Consider the following 23,964-nt stretch of genomic DNA (forward strand, 5'->3'; position numbering starts at 1 on the left):
CTAAATTTTTTTATAAATTTTAAAATTATATATATCATAGATCAAAGCCATTATACAACCGTAAATTATTTTTTAAAAATGAAGACTTAATTATTTTATGCATTTTTTTGTATAAAAAAGTTTGGGTGAATGTAGCAATAATTTTATGCTTATGAACATTAAGAAAGAGACCAATTAAAATTAGAGAAACTTGATTAGCTCAAAAAAAACTAAAGGACTGAAGTCACACCCTCTAAAATAAGGGGGAAATGCAATTAAGTCTAATTTATTTTTTATTTTAAAAGACATTTATAATTTCCACCTTTTTAAAATAGCTTTTCAAAATAATAAAACAAACAATTAAAATTTGTAAGAAAGATTACATGAATATATATCACGTGAACTCCATCACATTGAGTATATGCCATGTTCCAGCATGTTGTATATACTTAGAGTTTTGGATCATACACAACTCAGTTATTCTTCCTGTCTTCCATCACATTCTCACTTATATTTTTTTTCCGATATTTTTTTCTATAATATTACTTATAATTTCTTTCTCTTTTTTTTTCAATCTCTCACTTCTCTTTATTTATAAGTGCATGTGAGGTTGTGGGCTTGTAGCGCTAATGAAACTTTACTGTTTTTTTTCCTTAAATTGATGGGTTATATTCATTTCGAATAAAGTTATGTTCACACCTCTTAAATGAGGTGGAAAGAGGCGGAAGATGAGAGAGATAGGAAGAAAAGAAAAAGTAAGAGAGAGAAAGTATAAGATATGATAGATAATAAGATGAGAGAGATAGAAATAAAAATAGGTGGAAATGAAGTGTATACAAAAGGAGGTGTGTATATATCATTACCCATTCATTTCATCTGCTTCTAGTCCACATCCCATTTGGGCTTGGGCCCATAAAATTAAGATCATTTAGAAATCATATCATATTCTATATATTATTTTCGAAATATAAAAGTGACAACTCCGATATGTGTTATCCTCTCATTCTATGTCTTTCTTTATATGTTTTATCTTTCATACTATAATTAGTAGGTAGATAATGTCATATTTATATTTCAGTTTTTTAGTAATTTAAATATTAAATAATTTCATATTTTTGAAAATAATTAATGCATTAATATTGCATTTAATAGTTATTAATGACATTGGAATAATTAACAAAAATCAATTGTGACTTTTTTCAAAAATAACTGATGTATTAATTTGACATTTAATGATTTTTAATGACATTAATTAGAATAATTAATAAAAGTCAATTGTAACTTTTCTACCATTAATATGTATGTTGTTGCAAAAAAAAGAAAAAGATGTATGCTGACAAAATCTTTTTTAATGATTGTGAAATAAAAAAAAATACACCCTCCGGTCACTATTATAAGCAAAAGTTAATATTTTAGATTCATTCAATAAATGATGTATGTAGTCATTAAAATGGTCACATACATCATTTATTGAATGAACCTACAAAACTAACTTTTGCTTATAATAGTGACCGGAGGGTGTATAATATATTACGTTCAAAATGATATCAAATATATCATTACAAAATTGATATCAAATAGTTTTAAAGGATTGATTTGGAAATTAACTAAAAAAATGTTGTATTTTAATTTTTATGTTTTCATATGTACATCTAGAATATTAAAATGATTTGATATATTGATTCAAAGCATAACAAATTAGAAAAAAAATTAGAATGTAACTAGGATTAGAAAAAAAAAACTTAAATAGATGATATAAGTATTTAAAAAAGAAAATTAAAAGAGAAAATATGAATAAGTCTGATGAATGCTAATAAAGTACTATTTTCTCATCCGTGTATGGCGCAAGATATATAAAAAATATTTGAACTTATAGAAATTCGTGGATAATGAAATTCTTACCAACATTATATATTATTACATTTTTTTGTGGTTGGTCTGGCTGACTTATGAAAGTATTCAAACTTTGATGTTCTGTAATAGTGGTATGACAATTGTCTTGTCAGTTTGGTTGAAATTGAACATCACTCACATCGCAATCGCATCACATGTTCATTTTCACCTTTTATATCTGATTGCTTCTTCCCAGGTCCAATTAGATCAGCCATATATTAGGAATATTTTGGTCAACAGCCAGATATTAGGTTGACATCACTCATTATGTAATCCTAGCCGTTTTCATCACTTCTTTTTAATCAAAACTTATAATCACACGTGCGTTTATAATTATATCCGTTTGAATTAAAAACTTGGTGGCAATTATTAAAACCAAAGTGTCTCCAACTATTATTTGAAAGCATGATGTATAGATATGTTTTGTTTTCAGGCATAATCAATGATGTCACATGTTTTGTATCCACTCATTATTTAGTTCCTTTTCTCAAAGGAAGTGAAAGAGAAAATCAACTGCACTACGTGGAGCTGGAATTTTCATGGCCACCTAGTCACCAACTTTAAGGAACATGAACCCATGATGGTTTCCGGCGCAGCCACAAAAAATGAAAGCCTCCATGTACCTTGCTCTATCCTAATATAAATATCCCAATATGGTTTCCCATTAAGCCATTGGGAATCAAAGGAATTGAGTCCTTTTTCACCATAGAAAACAAGACCAACAGAAACAAAAATACGAAGTTATAACTAGCAAGTGATATTCAAATTTTCTAACACCCTTTTCTCCAGATTTATTGCTGTTTCTTGTGGCATGGAAGGTAGGGGTAGTTTCAGGATTGGAAGTTCATCAATGTGGAGGAACAGTGATCCTGGTGAGATCTTCTCTAACTCCTTCCACCAAGAGGAAGATGATGAAGAGGCTCTCAAATGGGCTGCCATTCAGAAGCTCCCTACAATTGCACGTTTGAGGAAAGGTTTGTTGACTTCCTCAGAAGGGGAAGCCACTGAGATAGATATCAAGAAACTAGGGTTGCAAGAAAGAAGAGCTTTGCTTGAAAGGCTAGTGAGGCTTGCTGAAGAGGACAATGAGAGGTTTTTGCTGAAGCTCAGGCATAGGATTGATAGGTGAGATTGAGAATCCCACTCTCATTTCTTCTTCTTAATTTTAACAGAGGTATATGCTTAATTTTGATGGAACATATCTTTTGTTCTCAAACGGTGTCTTAATTTCCTGTGGAGTCAATGAAATCTTGTCATGTCACATGATACGGTTTCTGATTAACATGTCAAAATGTTATTGGTGAGACAAAATATGAAACACAGTTTGAGGATTGAAAATTTCAACTATTGACTGGCTTCTCCTCTTGGTTTTCTTCCTTTATCAGAGTTGGAATTGATCTTCCCACAATAGAGGTTCGATTTGAGCACTTGAACATTGAAGCAGAAGCTCGTGTAGGAAGTAGAAATTTGCCCACCTTTACTAACTTCATGGTTAATATAGTGGAGGTAAGTGGTACAAACTTTCATAGTAAAACTTGCTATATAACCTTATTGAAGTGGAACTTAACTAATGTGCTACTTTGTTTTGTTTTTCATTTTAATTTTTAAAAGAGCTTGCTGAGCTCTCTTCATGTACTTCCAAGTAGAAGGCAACATATTAATATTCTCAAGGATGTCAGTGGAATAATAAAGCCTTCCAGAATGACATTGCTTTTGGGCCCTCCAAGTTCTGGAAAAACTACACTCCTTTTGGCATTGGCTGGAAAACTTGATTCAAAGTTAAAGGTGAGAATACATTAAAGAGAAGATATATAATGTTTTCATGTTTTAGCTCTATTTTTAAATCTTGGATCTCTAACTAATATAGTGTGGCTTCTTGATCAGTTCACTGGAAAGGTGACTTACAATGGGTATGGGATGAATGAGTTTGTGCCCCAAAGAACTGCTGCTTATGTTGATCAAAATGATCTTCACATGGGAGAAATGACTGTAAGAGAAACCTTGGCCTTCTCAGCAAGAGTCCAAGGGGTTGGGCCTCGTTATGGTTAGTGCGTGTTTGGATAAACGTTGCAACAATTGATTTTGATAAAATTTATCTTGGTAAATTTACTATAGTAAAAATGAGTTGAAAATGAAGTGATTCATGTATGGATACGTTTGTGAAAAAGTGATTTCTGAAGGGTAATGTTGTGAAATCCAATTGTGAAATCCAATTGTAAAATCCTACAATTGATATGTTCACACAGAAGCTACTATCTCTAGCTTCTAGCATAATTGATTTTAGGACTGAAATCGATTCTCCAAAAATGACTCCCAAACATCATTCAAAATTGATTTTACTCTGCCAAAATTGAATTGATTATGAGGTTCCCCAAGGAAACCAAACACACACTTAGTATACAAGCTGACATTATTAAATCTAGTTTTGAAAACACAGGCTGACATTTTAGATGAAAATTAAGTTTTGACTGTACTAAATGTGATGTTGTTGACATTCTGCAGAGTTATTAGCAGAATTGTCCAGAAGAGAGAAAGAGGCAAATATCAAGCCTGATCCAGATATTGATGTCTACATGAAGGTAACATAGAGGCCACACTTACTCAGGGATGTGTTTTTTGTATTTCCATACAGATAGAGATTAATTGGTTTTCCTTTTGACTCAAATACTCAGGCTGTAGCAACTGAAGGCCAGAAGGCAAATTTGATAACAGATTATGTCCTCAGGGTAAAATTCATACTTACAAAACCCTCTCTGATCTTCAAGAATTCATTTTAATATTGTTATTTGGATGTCTCATATTTCTTTGGCATACATTTGCAGGTTTTGGGACTTGAGGTCTGTGCTGATACAGTTGTAGGAAATGCCATGTTAAGAGGTATCTCTGGTGGACAAAGGAAACGCGTTACAACAGGTAAACAAACCTGATTTCAATTCATGTTTAATCACCTCATCAAATTATGTGAGAATGTTTCATAATTATGTATCTATGAATACAGGAGAGATGCTGGTTGGACCAGCAAAAGCTCTTTTCATGGATGAAATATCCACTGGTTTGGATAGCTCAACAACTTACCAAATTGTGAATTCACTCAAGCAATATGTCCAAATTCTCAAAGGAACCGCAGTCATCTCACTCCTGCAGCCAGCACCTGAGACTTACAATCTCTTTGATGACATTGTTTTACTCTCTGATAGTCACATTGTGTACCAAGGTCCCCGCGAAAACGTGCTAGAATTTTTTGAATCAATGGGTTTTCAGTGTCCTGAGAGGAAAGGAGTTGCAGACTTTTTGCAGGAAGTAAGTGTCATCGTCCCTTCTCTCAATTAGTTGTCTCCACAGGTCCATCTACCTTGTGTTGAAACACAATTTTTTTTATTAGAATAGTAGGAGAAACAACGATCGAACTCTAAACCACTTGGTCATAGAGACTCCGATACTATGTCATGGGCCAACGGTTTTAAATCATATTTCTAACAAAAAATAACAATTTAACTTTAACTAGTAAAATTGTTATGTTACAGGTGACATCAAGGAAAGATCAGGAGCAGTATTGGGCAAACAAAGAGCATCCTTATAGATTTGTCACATCAGAAGAGTTTTCTGAGGCATTGCAGACATTTCATGTTGGAAGAAGGCTTAGTGATGAACTTGCCACTGAACTTGACAAGTCTAAGAGCCACCCTGCTGCTCTGACAACCAAAAAGTATGGTGTGGGAAAATGGGAGCTGTTAAAAGCTTGCTTATCAAGAGAATATTTACTTATGAAGAGAAATTCATTTGTCTACATCTTCAAGCTTTTCCAAGTATGTTAGGAACTTGGATATTTTGATTTTACTGTCTCATCACCTAATGCTATGTGTACTTATTCAATTCCATTACTGACTAGTTCTTCCTCCTTTAAGCTTGCTGTGATGGCAATGATTGCCATGACCATTTTCCTCAGGACTGAGATGCATAGAGACTCAGTGACTCATGGAGGTATATATGTAGGTGCATTGTTCTATGCCGTGGTAGTGACCATGTTCAATGGAATGGCAGAAATTTCCATGGTTGTTTCAAGGCTTCCTGTTTTCTACAAGCAAAGGGAATATCGCTTTTTCCCTCCATGGGCCTATGCTCTCCCTGCATGGATCCTGAAAATTCCCATGACTTTTGTGGAAGTTGGTGTTTGGGTATTCCTCACCTACTATGTCATTGGCTTTGATCCACATATTGGAAGGTAAAGGGGCTATGTTCTTACAAGTTCTCAGCATTTATTGATCTTTTCACCCTTGTCTCAATCTTTATTTGAACAATAAACCAAACAGCACAGACAGCACCTACTTTTCTATATATCTCTCTTCTTATCACATTTATTTCTTCTCTCTCTTCTCTTTTTTTTTTTCATTCTTGGTGTCTATTGGATGTCTGCACTATGCAGATCAGGCTTGTTAATAGCGGACAATAGCACTATAGCGTAGCGCCCTGGGGGTTCACTGCTACTCCACTATTCACTGCTATGTCGGCTATTTGACGCTATAGCGTCGCAATAGCGCTTGAAATAGCGTTTTTTGGGCTTGCCGCTACGCTACGTTATCCGCCATTAACAACCCTGATGCAGATGTCTACAAATCATTTTCCTTATTTGAATCCTGCTAAAGAAATATTGATATGTACTTATGTAGCTATATAATGCAGATTGTTTAGGCAGTACCTTCTTCTTGTACTAGTAAACCAGATGGCTTCTGGATTATTCAGATTCATTGCATCAGTTGGGAGAGAATTGACAGTGGCTCTAACATTTGGATCTTTTGCACTTTCCATCCTTTTTGCTATGAGTGGTTTTGTCTTATCAAAAGGTATATCATGTCACATTCATAAGTACACAACAAAATAATGCATTATTTCTCCCATTATATATTCTAGACTAAAAGTGCTTCTCTATTTTCTTTGCTCTATTCCCACAGACAATATAAAAAAATGGTGGCTATGGGGCTTCTGGATATCACCTATGATGTATGCACAGAATGCCATGGTAAATAATGAGTTCCTTGGAGATAAATGGAGACATGTAAGTTTTATCTTTTTCACTAATATATATGTTCATTTTTATGCCTTCCTTATCATATAAATAATCTGATTTCTCTTATGAAAAGGTTCTACCAAACTCAACTGAGCCTCTAGGAGTTGAAGTTTTGAAATCTCGCGGGTTCTTCACTCAATCATACTGGTATTGGATAGGTGTTGGGGCCATGGTTGGATACACATTGTTTTTCAACTTTGGCTATATCCTTGCTCTCACTTTCTTGAACCGTGAGTGTCTTCGCTTCAAATGTATAGTAAATCAGCCAAGGAAAGGGCATGTACTGATATCACAAATTCATTTTGCAGCACTAAGGAAGAATAGGACTGTTATATCAGAGGAACCTCAAAGCAATGAGCAGAATGGTGGTAGTAAAAGAAAATATAGCTTTTCTCAGCACTCAAATAGAGGTACTTCATCCCTTAACAATAGAAAATGTAGTCATGTCAAATGTGTAGATGAGAAATATTAGATTTTCTATTCACATAACACATCATGGGTAACATTGGTGATACTTCACAGTGAGAAATGGTGAAAGCATTAGTAGGTGCACCTCTCCTAGTACTGCATCCACTAGACAAGAAGCAATAATTGCAGAGGCAAATCATAACAGAAAAAGAGGAATGGTTCTTCCTTTTGAACCACATTCCATCACATTTGATGAAGTAACGTATGCTGTTGACATGCCACAGGTAATGTAGAAACAAAATAATATAATAATGTGATTTAAGCTTGTATTAAGCTTTTAAAGCATTATCATGAAATAAAAATTATTAAATACTTTGCAGGAAATGAGGAACCGCGGTGTTTCTGAGGATAGGCTAGTTCTTCTGAAGGGTGTGAGTGGAGCTTTCAGACCAGGTGTTCTCACTGCACTGATGGGTGTCACAGGTGCTGGAAAAACAACTCTGATGGATGTTCTTGCTGGTAGAAAAACTGGGGGATATATTGGAGGGAACATCACAGTCTCTGGGCATCCAAAGAAGCATGAAACATTTGCAAGGATTTCTGGATACTGTGAGCAAAATGATATTCATTCTCCTCATGTTACTGTTTATGAATCCTTGCTCTATTCGGCATGGCTTCGATTGTCCCCTGACATTGATGCTGAAACCAGGAAGGTTGGTATCTGAATCCCATGCCTTATCTAACCTTGGCTTTTATTTTTACAGTTTTAGTTTTTGGTTTGATATAGGCTGTTAATCAGTGTGAACATTTGTGATTTCCATGAAGTAGCCATTTCAGTCTTATTGCATCCATGTCCAATTGTGGCTTTTTCTAATATTCTAGTGGATTTTATCAGTAGCCAGTGTTATTTACCGGTTTGAACTTTCATGTCATGAAATATATTGAGAAGCCCTACATTGACTAGATATATGACCAAAATAGACCTTATAAAGGGTATAACAACTCTCACTTCTGAGTTAGATTTAGGGTAGAGTTAGGCCTAGCCTGAACTTTAAGATGTATCTGAGCCTATCCTAGATATATTTACCAGAGACCACTCATATGTGGACCACCTGCAGATGTTCAGTCCTTAGAACTCCATGTTCTGGTTGAATTTTTTTTATTAATGTTACTATGTTTGAATCTGACCAATGGTTGCAGATGTTCATTGAGGAAGTCATGGAGCTTGTGGAACTGAAACCGCTAAGGCATGCACTAGTTGGATTGCCTGGCGTGAATGGTCTATCAACAGAGCAAAGGAAAAGGTTGACTATTGCAGTTGAACTTGTGGCAAATCCTTCTATAATATTCATGGATGAACCAACTTCTGGGCTTGATGCAAGAGCAGCTGCTATTGTAATGAGAACAGTTAGGAACACAGTGGACACTGGAAGAACAGTTGTCTGTACCATCCATCAGCCTAGCATTGATATATTTGAATCCTTTGATGAGGTAAAGTTGGAACAATCAAGAAATGTAGCAATTTTGGTTTTGTCCTCTTCCAATATGAGTTTCTAATTGTTTTTTTCACAATGAAATGCAGCTTTTTCTAATGAAGCAAGGAGGGAAAGAAATATATGTGGGGCCACTTGGACATCATTCTTCCCAATTAATTAGTTACTTTGAGGTAGAAAATAGAAATGCTATGAAAAATAGTGAATATTGAAGTCAAATTTTTTTTGCTTCAAGTTTTCAGCTCCATGTAAAATTTCACTGATTTCCACATGTTATTAATCTTGAAGGGAATTCAAGGTGTCCATAAGATTAAACATGGCTATAATCCAGCAACATGGATGTTGGAAGTTACTTCCTCAGCTAAAGAAATGGAACTGGAGGTTGATTTTGCTGATGTGTACAAAAATTCAGAGTTATACAGGTATTTTCAATTGTCTGAAAAGTTTAATCAAGCTATAGAACTGGAAAATAATATTCTAGAATTCACATAATGAAACGAAGTAAAAGAAGATTTTAGTTACAAGTTGTGACTCAATATAGAACATTTTCTGATATAAAATGGATTTTGGCATTTGTTTCAGGAGAAACAAAGAACTTATTAAAGAATTGAGCACTCCAGATCCTGGTTCAAAAGACCTCTATTTTCCTTCACAGTATTCAAGGTCCTTTATCACCCAATTCATGGCTTGTTTATGGAAACAACACTGGTCTTACTGGCGCAACCCTATATACACTGCCATAAGGTTTCTTTACTCAACTGCTGTAGCTGTTTTGCTTGGGAGCATGTTTTGGGACCTTGGCTCCAACATGTAAGATAAAACTTGAAAATATTATGGCTTCAAATTAAACCCTTCTGTTTGTTCTGTGACTTCTCTTTCATCTGACACTAGAATTTGACATTGATAATTGCAGTGAAAAGCAACAAGATCTATTTAATTCCATGGGGTCCATGTATGCTGCTGTTCTCCTCATTGGCATCAAGAATGCTAATGCAGTGCAGCCAGTGGTTGCTGTTGAGAGAACAGTCTTTTACAGAGAAAGAGCAGCTGGATTGTATTCAGCTTTGCCATATGCTTTTGCTCAGGCAAGCATTCCTTATTTAAAAACTTGTCTTTTATTTGAGTGTTGTTATATCCTCTTAAATTATCTTGCTTATGAAGAAGAGGAGTGAACTTTTAAATTCTTCCCCAACCTTTATAGGGTACTCAATCTATGTCTTGCATGTCACATTAGTCCTCCACCCTTGTTTCTGTCCATCAAATTAGTCCTTATTAAGGGATTAAGGAGGACGAGTGTGACCTGCATATGTTATTGCTATTTTGATAAGTCCAAGAACTAATTTGTTGACCACGCTGGGAATGAACTTGAGAATTCATTCCAAAAGAAAATATCATAACAAAATTAGGTTTGTTTAATGTATTTACTATTTAGAATACAAAAAACAATTAGGAAGATATAAAATTATTGCTTTTACTTACTCTATTATGTGTGAATAGTTTACCTCTACTTTCTTTCTAATCTTCATCTTCTTTTTCAGGTTCTAATTGAGCTCCCATATGTGCTTTTACAAGCTATAGTTTATGGCTGTATAGTTTATGCAATGATTGGTTATGAATGGACTGTGGCTAAAGTTTTCTGGTACCTCTTCTTCATGTATTTCACATTCCTGTACTTCACCTACTATGGCATGATGGCAGTGGCTGTGACCCCAAACCAACACATTTCAACTATAGTTTCCTCTGCATTCTATTCAGTGTGGAATGTCTTCTCAGGATTCATAGTCCCAAGACCAGTAAGTTTTGGCTTCTTTCTCACACCCAGTACACTTTTAGCATGTTTGCATCGATTTTTCTTTCCTCAAAATCAATTCTGACACCTAGAAGCCAACTAAGTCACTCAAAAAACTTCTTAACAGAATTGATTTTAGCTTTAGAATCAAATTGTACACAGATTTTCAAGCATGCACTTTATATTTGTACCTTCTAATAATAAAAGTAGGTAGCTAATTATTTTATGGCATGGATTCACAGAGGATCCCAGTTTGGTGGAGGTGGTATTCTTGGGCTAATCCAGTGGCTTGGAGTTTGTATGGATTGGTAGCTTCACAGTACGGAGATTTAAAACACAACATTGAATCCAGTGATGGAACACAATCATCAGTTGAAGGCTTTGTGAGAAATTACTTTGGTTTCAAGCATGACTTTCTTGGTGTGGTTGCAGCTGTCATTGTTGCATTCCCAGTAGTTTTTGCATTGGTCTTTGCCATATCAATCAAGATGTTTAATTTCCAGCGGCGCTAAGAATACCAATCGAATTTTGTGAATAGGATGTGTGAGAAATATTTCCAAAATATATTAACTTGGAAATATACATTATATTAATGATTATAATTATTAATGTTCAAATTTAAATCAATATGTTGATAGTGGTTTAGTGGGTGTGTAACTCCCCACGGTTTCCATGTGCATGGTTCGATCCTTGGTGGCTTCTTTTTTCTGTTTATTATTTTGAATTTTCAGAAATTCAAAATTTTAGCCAAAAGGTGCGATAGACGGGATTCAAACCCGCGAGGCACGTCCCTCTGTGTGGACGTGTTTGCGAGATGAACCAACATGATGATTGGGATATTTCTTAACATTAATAGTATATTCTTAACATTAATAGTATATTAATATCTCTCTATAAAGAGATACTTGGGCAGAAAACTGGACATAACATATGCACGAAATTGGACTTCATTTTGGTCAATTTCTCTTCCATTTACTTTATCCTAAACCATCCTGCACTTTAATAATGAATGAGTGAAGTGTGAGAATCAGACTTCTGTAAACTATTATCAAAGATACGCTTAGTGTGTTAGTGCAAACCACATCAAGGAATTCAAAGTATCCTGAAGGGAATTCGCCGGTTTTCTCAATTGCATCCAATATACATTAATTGGTGGGGGCGAATTGAACCTAAAGATTAGTACGTGTGCACGCTTTGAATCTTCAAGTGTTTCCGGCATCAACATCTTCATCAGTCCAAGTTTTGCAGCATCTCCCCAGCAGATTATTTCCCAACAGGATGTTTCAATAAGAAAGATCCACATAGCTTACTGGACATTCTTTTATTTTTGTCAGTTAAATGTATTTAACACATGTTTGTTCAGTTGGTAAGGACAGACCACTTCCCTTCAGAAGATTGTGTGTTCGATTCTCGCTCCCTATGTGAGAGCTGTGTTGATGGGCAATCTGTATGTACCTCTGTAAACAACCGATGATCCGGGAAGCATGCCCTAACCTATGGTGGACACCGGAGCCGAACCCAACAAAACTTTTTTTCATAGAAAAAAAAAAGCTAAATGTAGCATAGTTAGATAAATAGATAGTCTAGGTGAAATTTAATGTAATTAATGAATGCCATATGCTGATTCATTCTTTTCTTCCTCTGCTATTAAAAGACTTGATTGGATATATTTTTAGTTTTTTACACACATATTAGGCTTAAAAGTGGTTTCTCTGTAATTTTTCTTTAATTCATCAATCATTGCTAATTGTAGACAGCTCAGAGGAAACCCTGCAACAAAATCTCTTGTAACCCATTGTTATTGTCAATGTGAAACAAGCCTCTATTTGATTGGACTTTCACATGCTAAAATTTCCTGTCATGTGAAAAATTTGTATCTTTCTTTTCTCTTGGACACTAAATTGTCTAAATATGTAGGATTCTATCACAATTATTTGGCATCATTGTGGTTGATTCAAAGACTAAAGTATTTCCATCTTCCAAGAGTGACCAAACTGTTACCCAAAAAGAATGATTCAAATCCATTTTAAAAGCACCAATTCCTTATCCTGAAGATTTAAATTCAACTAAGCTTCTTATGCTATGCTGAAAAATTGGCTCCAATTAGGAGATATAATAGAATACCATATCTTAGAAACATCTTCAGAATCTTGTAAAACATGCATTATGGATTCTATTACTGATTGCAGCTTAGCAAAGAGAGTTCCAAGACATAGCTTTACAAAATCTGTCTTCATTTGTTAAAAATCTTCCCATTATCTACTTTCCACATAAAGTACTTGATTCTTTGAGGATAGGAATCATAGGATCATTTGCAAATGCCAAAAACTAAGTGGGAAGAAGAATAATCAGACTAGAGTAAAAAGAGCCATTTGTCCTCTATGAATCCACTCACTAACAAGTTAGCAGTTTTGGAAAAAGAAATAAATGATATTCTGTCCCCCTTTACTTTTCTATTAGGATGGGGTTGCAAATGAAAGCATGATAAACATGGGTTCTTTGTCAAGCCAGTGTGCTCATAAATGTTATACCAACCAATATCAAGGCTTCATTATGATTCTGTGTTTAGTTATGACTCTGGAAATGAATCCCATCATTGAATGGTTTAGAAAGATCAGTACTTTACACAGGAGTGGGTACCAGCTGCCACCTGTGTGTAAGCTGAAATATAATATAAATTACTCCCTCCGGTCCTATTTATAAGCAACAAAAAAAAAATTCACATAATTTAAGAAATGTAGTTAAACTAGATAAAATGCATTAAATATGTCTTAAATCAAAATAAACTTCCAAAATTGTCCTTTGTTATTAGTGTTGGAAAGTGGGAAAGAGAGAGAATGATTAATGAGACACATTTTACAAATTAGAATTAATAAGGGCATTATTGGAAAAAAATAATTAATATAGCTCAAACTTTCATTTGGTTCTTATAAAAAGGACCAAAATTTTTCTTCTCTTTCATGCTTATAAATAGGACCGGAGGGAGTATTACAAAAGGATATATGGCATCCTGAAATTAGGTCATCAGATCATTAACTTTACCAATGATGAAATTAATTTAATAAAGTTAGATTATTTTCATGAAAAAAAAGAAAAATACTTGCATAAACCAAACACTTTTTTTTGTTTTTTGAAATGCATAAATCAAACACTTCAATCGGGTGTATGAAACCAACAGTATCATTAATGGGTAAATAATGATGATAACTAATTAACCGTTCTAATAATTGATCTTTATCTTTTCCCTCACATCTTAAAACATAATTTCCTTTCCTATATTATTTTTTTTACAAGGAGAAAGCAAACATATATAACATTATTTTTATCGAAAATATTTGTTTTTAAATATAAGTCATTTTACAATATTAATGGAGCATTATATACTTTTATTCAAAAGAATTAAAGGGATGTGCACCGTCAGTGTAAATAAATTTTACACAGTCATCCAATTGAATTCCGCCACATCATAAAATATATCTTTGTTTTAATTAAAATTTAATGTGAAAGTTATTATTCTTTCTACGTGGCATGTTATGATTGGTTGTCTGTGTAAAACTGTTTTACACTGACAGTGCATACCCATTAAACTCTTTTCAAAATCTATCGTCATACTTAATACTTCATCCGTTCCTAAATATAAGACATATTCCAAAAATTCGTGCTTATTAAGAAAGCATTTAATGTGACTAATTAGTCTATTGATTTTTTAAAAATGCATATATTCTTCCCTATTTACCCTTGGTCATTTTCTCTCACTAATAATATCATTGCATTTATACCAAAAGTCATAGTTAGTTGGATTAGTAGTAATTAATGGTAGGTGGTAACTTTGGAATTGAAAACATAAAATTAATGTGAGGGGTAAATATGGAAGAGTACAAAACATTTTGCTAGATTATTGTAAGAGGTCTTATATTTAGGAACTTGAAAATTTTGAAACTAGGTCTTATAATTAAGAATGGAGGAAGTATGAAAGAGATAATGAGATTGTGAAATACTAAATTGGAGAGAGAAATTCAAAGAAATTAAATAATGGTAATGTAGAAAAGTTGATAAATTCATTTGCATATTTGTAGGTTGTAACTATTTTTTTAATCTAAGAAAATTAAGTAAAATTAACTTATATATAAAAACAGGTACAAATTGGTTCTGGCCATTCATGCGACATTGCTGATTGATTCAGGAAACTTCATTTTTATCCATTCTCCTCACTGATCCATGAAATCCATCACATCATCATAGAGATAGATCAAAACCGACTATGAAACACATAAGAAGCGTAATTAATGTTGTTAGTTTTCATAAAAGTATTATTTATTTTTGTATTTTATCCTAAGGAATGTATTTTATTTTTCTTATTTATTACTTCCACAAAAATATTATTTAGAAAAACATTATTTAATGCTATTTTGAAATGTTAAGTAAACACATATAAATTAACAATTTTTTTTTCTCAAAATTGACAATTAATAAAAAATGTAGATAGCATTTGATAGTTGGGTCTTTTCCGCATGCAACAATGATACAAACATTGATCGTTTAAATAAAAAATGATTTGTAGCAAAGAGGTAAAACTCAATTTATTGATCTTTACAACCAGTCTATCTATGATTATCGATCAGCGGTTGAATACTTTAAGTTCATACTAAAAAGTGATAGCAACACGCACTTTATAATACTATGTCATTTATTGATTAAAATGTATATAAGAATTGAAAGTGAGATCAATATTTTTATTTTTAGACTCTACATGAATTTCTACTAATTAATAAAAGAGTGTTGAGCGAGTGTTTCTAGCATTTTTTTTTCTATTAAAAGAATACTCCAAGTACAAATTCTATTGCTCAGTGCATGTCCTTGTTCTTAATCGTTATCATTCTCTCAATCTTATAGGAATAGAGTAGCTAGGAAGATTAATTAAAATCACCTTTTTCTTTGTTTTTTTGTCACGTGATAGATTAAGATCTTCTAAGCATCATCTAGACATATATTCCTACTGAGTGCATTAGCCTAAAATTATTCTGGATTCTTGTTCATGCTGTCTGAAATTATGTTGTGTCTTGTTTAGGTGCATTTAAAATGGCTTTGGTCCAAAATATATTCTATTCTTTGGATGAGATATTTTCACCGCTAAAAAAGTATGTTTTTCAACATTTTGTTCTCCCATGAAACTTTTTTTTTGCGTGACTGCTAGCTAGGCTAATAGCAAGCAACGCAATTGAATAGCAAATCTCTCACCCAAACTTGGTATGTTTTTGTTCAAAAAAGAGAGTTGAGAAGAGAGGAGAGGATGGGAGGTGGGAGATTTTAAATATGTGAAGAGGGGGAAATAACCATTTTTGTGTTTGATTCAAGAATGCTTTTATTGTCATTATTCCTTTTGAGAAACTAAACAAAAGGAATGATATTTTTATACAACAAAATTGTTAGAATATATATTAGAATATTATGGTAGAATATTCTTTATTTATTTAGCTATGTAATTAGGCATGTAATCAGGTTTAGACTTGTTTATCTTTTATTATTAATCAACTATGTAATTTAATTGTATAAATAGAGTGTTTGCTCATCAATAATATTCATGGAATATAATTCCTTAATGGTATCAGAAGCTAGTTCTGATCCTATGACCTAGTTTTTATTTTTATTATTATTTTATTGCTTTTGGCCGTCGACGCACCTTCTCCTGAACGTGTCGTCGCCGCTAAAGCTGTCGCCGCCGCCCTCTATCCTTAGAGCGCCGCTTCCGCCGCTGCTCTCACGTGCGACCCACGCCGTGATTGAGCCCCAAACGCCGCATTCTCCTCTTTGAGTATCGTCGCCGTTCTCACGTGCGATCTTGGTCGTGCTTGAACCGCTCTCACGGGTGATCCTCGTCGTGCTTGAGCCGCCGCCGCCACCCTCTAATCTTAGAGAGTCGCCGCTGCCACACCTTCTCTTCTTATTCCTCTCTCCCTCGCCTTCTTCTTCTTCTTATCTTCTTCTTCATCCAAAAAAAAATCACTTTCAGTCGCGCACCACTGCAGTCACTGCCCACCGCCGTCCGCAACGCACCCCTGTGCACTGCTCCGCCGGCCGCTTGCCTTCTTCGCGAGCCCAACGCGCCTTGGGTCTTCTTCGTTCCCACGCTGCACTCCTTCTTTGTGGATGCGTGTGTAACAGGCCCCAAGCGCCCTCTCTACTGCCGGACCACTCCTATCTCCTGCGCCGTCGCCGGCCGGCCGCACCACCGGTCCTCCTATCTCTGATCCACGACGCCCAACGCACGTGTCGCAGATTCAGATCGTGCCCAGACTAGCCGTACAACCACGCGGCTCCTGACCACTCCACGCCCACCACCGGCACCGCCTGTCAGCCTTTTCTCTCCCGTCGCATTTCACCAGCTGCCAGCCCTCCATAGCCGTCGATCTCCGTGACCAACCGCCAACCCACCTTCAGATCTACGAAGCGGCTCTTTTCTTCCAAGCATAGCCCGCGAACCCGGAGTACAAACCCTAATCCAGTTTGACTACGCACACACACACAAAATACCCAGCTTTTTTTTTGGCCCAGTCTAGCCCGCAACACAAAACAAAACAAAAACTTTTATTTTTCACAGCCCAGTTCAACAACACCAAAAAAAAAAATATTTTTCTTTTTGTTTTCCTTGGTCCATCCTATGGCAGATCATACTCTGATCCCGGCTCTCCAACGCCAACGATTTTTCCTTACGCCAACAATGGTTCCTCCTCTTCAGGTCACCCCGAGTTTTCTCCGGCTGCTCTCGCGTTTGAAGGGTATTTTATTTTTCGACAACGGCCTACCTCGAGTTCTTTTTGATGCTTTTCGCTCCAGTCTCAGCATCGGTGAACCTCCAGCTTCGACTGCGGGGGTGTGTTAGAATACATATTAGAATATTAGGGTAGAATATTCTTTATTTATTTAGCTATGTAATTAGACATGTAATTAGGTTTAGATTTTTTATCTTTTATTATTAGTCAACTATGTAATTATATAAATAGAGTGTTTGCTCATCAATAATATTCACATAATACAATTTCTTCAAAAATATTTTCCTTCCAATTTTCACCTTTTGGAGTTTGGAGGGGTTTTGCCTGACCGCTTCACTCCACTGTGTTGAAATTGTGTTTACATCTCGTTTTACATATATGTATTAAATATGTATAGCTTTATAGGTGACTTAGCTAAAATATTTTTGAAAAGAAAACTTTAACATAAGAGATATGGAAGAGATGAAGAATCCTTCATGATTTAGTTTGTCTTGGGAAGGGAGAGAGGTGGATTAGAATGAGTCTTGCCCACTTTTTGGGTTCTCTTATTGTTTGAGAAGAAATAAAAATGGGGGAGCAATTTATTTTTCTATTTATATATAATATTGTTCTTTATTAAAAAATAACAAAAAAATTAAAAAAATAAGAAAAAAAATATTTAAAAAAATAGATTAATTTCTATGCACTGGCGGTGTAAATAAGTTTTACACAATCATATCCTTCATTTTGGTAAATCATAACAAATTTTAAATCTAATAATATTTAAAATAGAAAATGGAAGGTTGTGATTGAATGATCGTGTAAAACTTTTTACACCGCTAGTGCATAGAAATTAATCTCAAAAGAAAATTAATAAAGTAAAAAAATTATTAAATAAAAAAATTATATTTAATTTTATAATGAAAATGTATATGTAAAAATGTCATTACATATAAAAAGTGTATTTTTAAGAGTAATGCTACACAGTACGAAAAAGACAGGTAAGAATTGTAAGAATTTATTTTTTAACCAATCAGTAAGTATTGTTGGAAATTATGGGTGGGAGAGAGAAAAGGGAAACCTACAATATCAAACCACGTGTAAATTCTTACTTTTCGTGATTGTTTTTCCCGTACCATGAAGCATTTATATTTTCTCTTTTGTTTCGTCATTCAACTAAATGAAAGAGAGAGATTTCATATCATTCTTTCTCTTAGCTTTCTTCTTTATTTTTATTATATCAAACAACCTATAAAATCTATTTTTTCTCACCACTTAATTCTCTATACATAAAGAAGAATCGATATTGTAACCTATAACCATTTTCCACCCTTTCCTTTTATAGGTTGAATCGAATACTTGTCTCCAGTTGCATCATTGTGAATAACTTCTTCTATAATTTCAATAACAGGCGTAGGCAATATGCCTGATTTTTTATATAGTAATGTAAGGGAAAACCTTAACTTTTACCCGCAACCTAATGTACCAAAAGATCACAAGGTTGATTTACTTCTCTTTTCACTGAAACAATCTTGAAATCGTAAAAGTAATTTTTGCTACCGATAATTTCTCGTATTTCAGAAACAATATTAACCAATCTTGACTTTTGCACTATATTCTGATTTTTGTATTAACTAGTTTGACAGTCCTAGAATTATCAGAAACAACAAAGACATTCCTAATAGGAAAAGTATCCCTACATATTGTAGCAATTAACTGCAATGCAATGTTCAGCCTCCAAAATACCGCTGACAGGTCTCAATAAACCTTTAGAAGGCTTTATCCAAGTTTTTTTTTTTCTTTTTAGAATCGTCTTCAAGTTTCGCATGCATATTTAATCATGGACAACCTTAAGTAATCTCATACCGAAATAAAAGTAGGCATATAAAAGCACATAAACAGTGATGCAGTATTGCATCCATAATGTTCATTTTACATGAGAACTTTAGAAGATTTACTCTTTATATCGATTTTGTTTCCCTTCCTAGTTTTAACTGATTTTTTTTAGCAATATAATATTTAAATAAGTGGTGATTTAATTTTTTTTTTCTAGAAATTAGAAATGATATATAAGATAATAAGAAAACTTGGGACCACACTCTCGAGTTAAAGTTCATCACCCAAAAATTACACAAAAAAGGAAAAACAGAACAAGAAATGAAACAAACAATACAAATAGAACAAGAAAAGAAAGAAGAACATATAATATCACAGTTTTATAGTATATTTACCTATTCCTTATTTATTAATAGTATGAAGAATTTTCAATTGTTAAAGAAAGAAAACAAACTTTGTTCTAGAAATTTTTGTTTGAACTTATTTATAGTATAAATGTTTATATCAACGTTCCATGGTTTTTGACTTACTTGTAAGTTTTTCGAGTTTATTTTCATAATCTACTAGATGGTAGAGTCGCACGTTGCACGTACATATATTAATATTTTTTAGTAAAATAATATTTATCTTAAAACATCAATAAAATGGTAAGAATTATAAAATAGTAAGTTAAAATATTAATTGTGTTGATAGTGATAGTATTTGGTTTTCTGATGAAGCAAAAAATACTGATAGTATTTGGTAATAATTAAAAGCTTAGATAGAAATAGAACTAACAATCAATCATGCATCTAACTTATTTAATCTAAATAAATGTAAATTATTTGAAATATATATATATATAATGTAATTTTTTCATATAAATAATTTTAATAAATATACCAATAAATAATATTCATTTCATAAAATATTGTGAATATGTATACAAATACACACACATTTATATATAGTAAACATGTAGTACAAGTGTGTTATATAATCATGCATTATATGTTTATTGAAAGAAAAGACCTAGACTCTATGAGATAATCTAGAAGTGTCTAGAAATATTTTGAATGTATATTTATAAATATGATAAATATATGTAAAAAATTATTTATATATTATTAATATTTTATAATAATTATTAATAGTTAAAATTTTAATTAAATCATTTTGATGTTCATTTTGAAACTATAAAATGACTAACTAGTATATATGGAAATTGAACTTAAGGTTTTATTTTTGATAATATGAGTAATTTTTGTCAAACTATAAATGAGTTCTATTATATTGTCATGAAACGTTCAAAAATATTATATTGTACGGATAGCGCAAGATATTAAAAATTGATTTTTTTCTACGATGAAGCACTTCATTCTTAGTAAAGGTTTTTTTTCTTTTATATCGGCGGCAATAACTTACCCACGGATATGATCGTCGCTAAGTTAACAATGATTTTTTTTTAAATCGTTGGTAAATATTTCTGATGAGCTTAATAACGATGGATCTTTAGTCGTTGATAATTTCTCTTTACCAACAATGTTTAGGGCTTACGACGATTTTTGAATGTCGGTACGTAATTTGCGTTTTTCTCGTGGTGAATGTCATATATGTATATTTCATTTTAGCTTTATATATTATAATAGATTAATTAAGGTGATTCCAAAGGTGTAAAAATGTATTTTAACGAGAGGTCGGATGAAAGGTTAAACTATTTTCATTCAGAAATATCTTAATTTTTTTTATTTGAGGCTCATGTCTTGGATGTTGATGTAGTTAAAAATGTTACTGAAAATGATCATTTGGAGGTTCATAAATAAATATATTAGAGTGCTCCAATTCCTTAAAATTTCTTATGTAACATGACGTGAGAGTGGAATGTTTTTTATGCGGCAACTCCACATCATAGCTCCAGATTTATTATATTATTAAAATAAGACAAAGATAATGCGTGAGCAAATATCTACTTTATAAGATGGTTGAGAAATTAGAAAATATAATATTAAGCATATCAATAATAATAATACTTTTGTTATTATTTTAAATTTTCATTAACAATTAGATAACCTGCTATTTTTTTTGAACAACCTGCTATTTGTATTTTGAATAAGAAATTAAGTTGATTAATTATAAAATTTACATTTACCATTTAATTGTATTTAATTATACTTGGAAGTTTTTTTGAAAGTACAAATTTATATTAGATGAATGGTTCATAATACAAACCAAGTGAGCAAAATCCTCTCTTATAACACATAAGAAAGCCTAAAATCAAATTGCTTTGATGCACCCACATGTAAAGAAACTATTGAGACGCAACACATTTTAAACACCCGCAAAAGTTGCAGGAAAAACCCCAAACAATAGCAACTAAGATTCTTCCTTGGATCAAACATCAAACGAACAAAACGAGAAGGAGCAACTGCCGGGGACCGAGAAGCAGCGAAAACTCCATAACCCAACAAAAACAAAGTCCATCCCGCCATAGGAGGAGACGCAAATCAGGACAAGACAACGACCAGAAAGCGAAAACATAAAAGTTATACTGGAAGTAACATTTAGACTAGTGGAAGGTGAAAGATCTCTTGACTTTATAAATTCACAACTAAGTAAAATAAGTGACATGATTGGAGTAAATGACACGTGGCAGCGCTGCATTTCGTGCTTCATATTTAATATATTATAATAATTTTGTAAAGCAATTATTTGTAAAAATAATTTATGTAATAATAGAAGATATTTATTAAAGGTTTAAATACGCTGGAGGTCCCTGAAATTGTCTGCCGTACGAAAATAAGTCATTGAATTTTTTTTTTCCGATTCCGAATCCCTGGAAATATATTTTTAATCAGAATAAGTCTCTACTCGTGTTTCCAGCCTATGTGGTTCAATTTTTGCTGAGTCATTTATTTCACGTGACTTTTCTATTTTTTTTAATACACATTGATTAAAAAAATGAAATTAAACATTTAAATTTAAGAATTGATCCCTGGACGGCTAGACTTTCCCCTCTCCAATCAATATGTATCACAACTCTTATCACTTGACCTATAGTTTGAGGACTTACATATATATATATTATTAGCAATAAATGCTTATAAACTATTTTAAGCTTTATCTTCCTATGTAAAAAAATAATAATTTAAGATTTTTATAAATAATGTATCTTTTTTTTGGGTACATAAATAATGTATTTAATTCAACATATAAATAAGCATTTAATTAGCTAAAGACGCTTTGAAAAATTCATGATTTGGTATGTTTGTATACTTTTATAAAGTTGATACTCCCCCCGTTCCTTATTATAAGTCATATTTTTTGAAAAAAATTTGTTCCTAAATATAAGTCACTTTCTAATATTTAGAAAGCATTAAATAATTTTTTCCAAATTCACTCTCATATTTAATATGAAAGAGATGATGAACTTTTGAATATTAACTTGGAGAGAGAAAATCATAAGAAAGTAAATAAGGGTAGTCTAGGAAAGCAAATCATTTCCTTTACAAATTTATTATTACTAACTATTTTTCTTAATCTAAGAGAATTAGTTTTTTGTGACTTATAAATAGGAAGATAGGGAGTAATTCAAGTTACCAAAATGAAAAAAAAAACTAATTTTCCTATTAATTTGGCAGCACGTGTCACTTGACTCTCCTGAAATTTCATTATCATGTTAAAGCAACCTCCCTTGCTATTAATTATTGCTGTTTGTTGTTACTGTTTTTTCCCTCTGGTTGAACTTCAGAATCCAACACGGGTATACATTAATTTTTTTTTGAAAGTTAATAATATAATACATTAATAAAACCTTCATAAAAGTCAATCAAGACATAATAGCCACACACATTCTTTGCAAGCCATAAACTATATGATATAATAATAATAATTCACCTCCAATAGCATCTTGATTCATAGCCCCTTATTCCTCCTACCTCTAATCGTTTTCATCAAAACCAGCATCTCTATTTTTCTGTGCCCTTAAAAGCTAAGTTTTATCTTGTGAACCTTGAACCAGCCATAGCAGCAGATAAAGTGGCGTATCTGATTTTGATTTTATTTTCTAATCAACCGTTCACCAAAATGCCAAATGGCATTGGTAATGACACACATGCAGGTTCTTATTTTTATTCCAATGTTAATGTTAACTAATGTAATCCCACACGAATAATTATGAAATTTATCCCTAACTGTAGAAAACTGGCTGAGTTTTCAATTTGTAAAAGTTGAGGATTGAACCCCAACGGATTTTTATTTCTTATGCTTAATTTTCATATTCATTGCTTGTTTCTATGTATAAAAAACTACAGTAATTTACTGTAAATGATGAAGATCATGTGCTTATGGGATACTATAAACCTTCTATTCTTGGCTTTCTTATCTGTCTCCCAATAATAAAATTGTAACATTTAAAACCAACATATATTAAGTTATTATTATTATTGTATTGTTCATACCATTTTATGTGACAATTTTATTAGCAATAACACAGTGAAGGGGGCATCAAAAAGCACCAGAAAAATTCAACATATGGTTATGGATGCTCTTTTTTAATGGAAATGTTTGGAGAGCCTCAAATCTTGAAAAAGCATGTTATTATCAATTTATCATTATGGCATCACCTCCACACTCTCTCTGATCTGATTCATCTTCCACTAACCCTATACACACCCTCACACACTGTAAAGTGTAAACAAACAAAACCCCTCTCATTTTCATAGGAATTTTTGGATCTAAATGAAATTATCATAGGAATTAGATTCTCTCTCCTCA

At 32.9% G+C, this 23,964-nt stretch overlaps 1 protein-coding gene across 1 annotated transcript; it reads left to right on the top strand.

Moving 5' to 3' along the window:
- Positions 1 to 2,409: 2,409 nt before the first annotated feature.
- LOC130730482 (pleiotropic drug resistance protein 1-like) lies at positions 2,410 to 11,285 on the top strand. Its single transcript, XM_057582499.1, has 23 exons — positions 2,410 to 2,997; positions 3,258 to 3,378; positions 3,484 to 3,657; positions 3,757 to 3,916; positions 4,375 to 4,451; positions 4,545 to 4,598; positions 4,695 to 4,785; positions 4,871 to 5,172; positions 5,397 to 5,678; positions 5,778 to 6,094; positions 6,553 to 6,713; positions 6,822 to 6,925; positions 7,011 to 7,167; positions 7,246 to 7,347; positions 7,460 to 7,629; positions 7,726 to 8,058; positions 8,546 to 8,836; positions 8,928 to 9,011; positions 9,127 to 9,260; positions 9,421 to 9,648; positions 9,752 to 9,923; positions 10,377 to 10,631; positions 10,870 to 11,285. Exons 1-23 carry the CDS (start codon positions 2,684 to 2,686, stop codon positions 11,137 to 11,139), a joined length of 4,353 nt encoding a protein of 1,450 aa, XP_057438482.1. The 5' UTR covers positions 2,410 to 2,683; the 3' UTR covers positions 11,140 to 11,285.
- The last annotated feature ends 12,679 nt before the right edge of the window (positions 11,286 to 23,964 follow it).

Source organism: Lotus japonicus, chromosome 1 (genome assembly GCF_012489685.1).
Source record: "Lotus japonicus ecotype B-129 chromosome 1, LjGifu_v1.2".
Lineage (NCBI taxonomy): Eukaryota > Viridiplantae > Streptophyta > Magnoliopsida > Fabales > Fabaceae > Lotus > Lotus japonicus.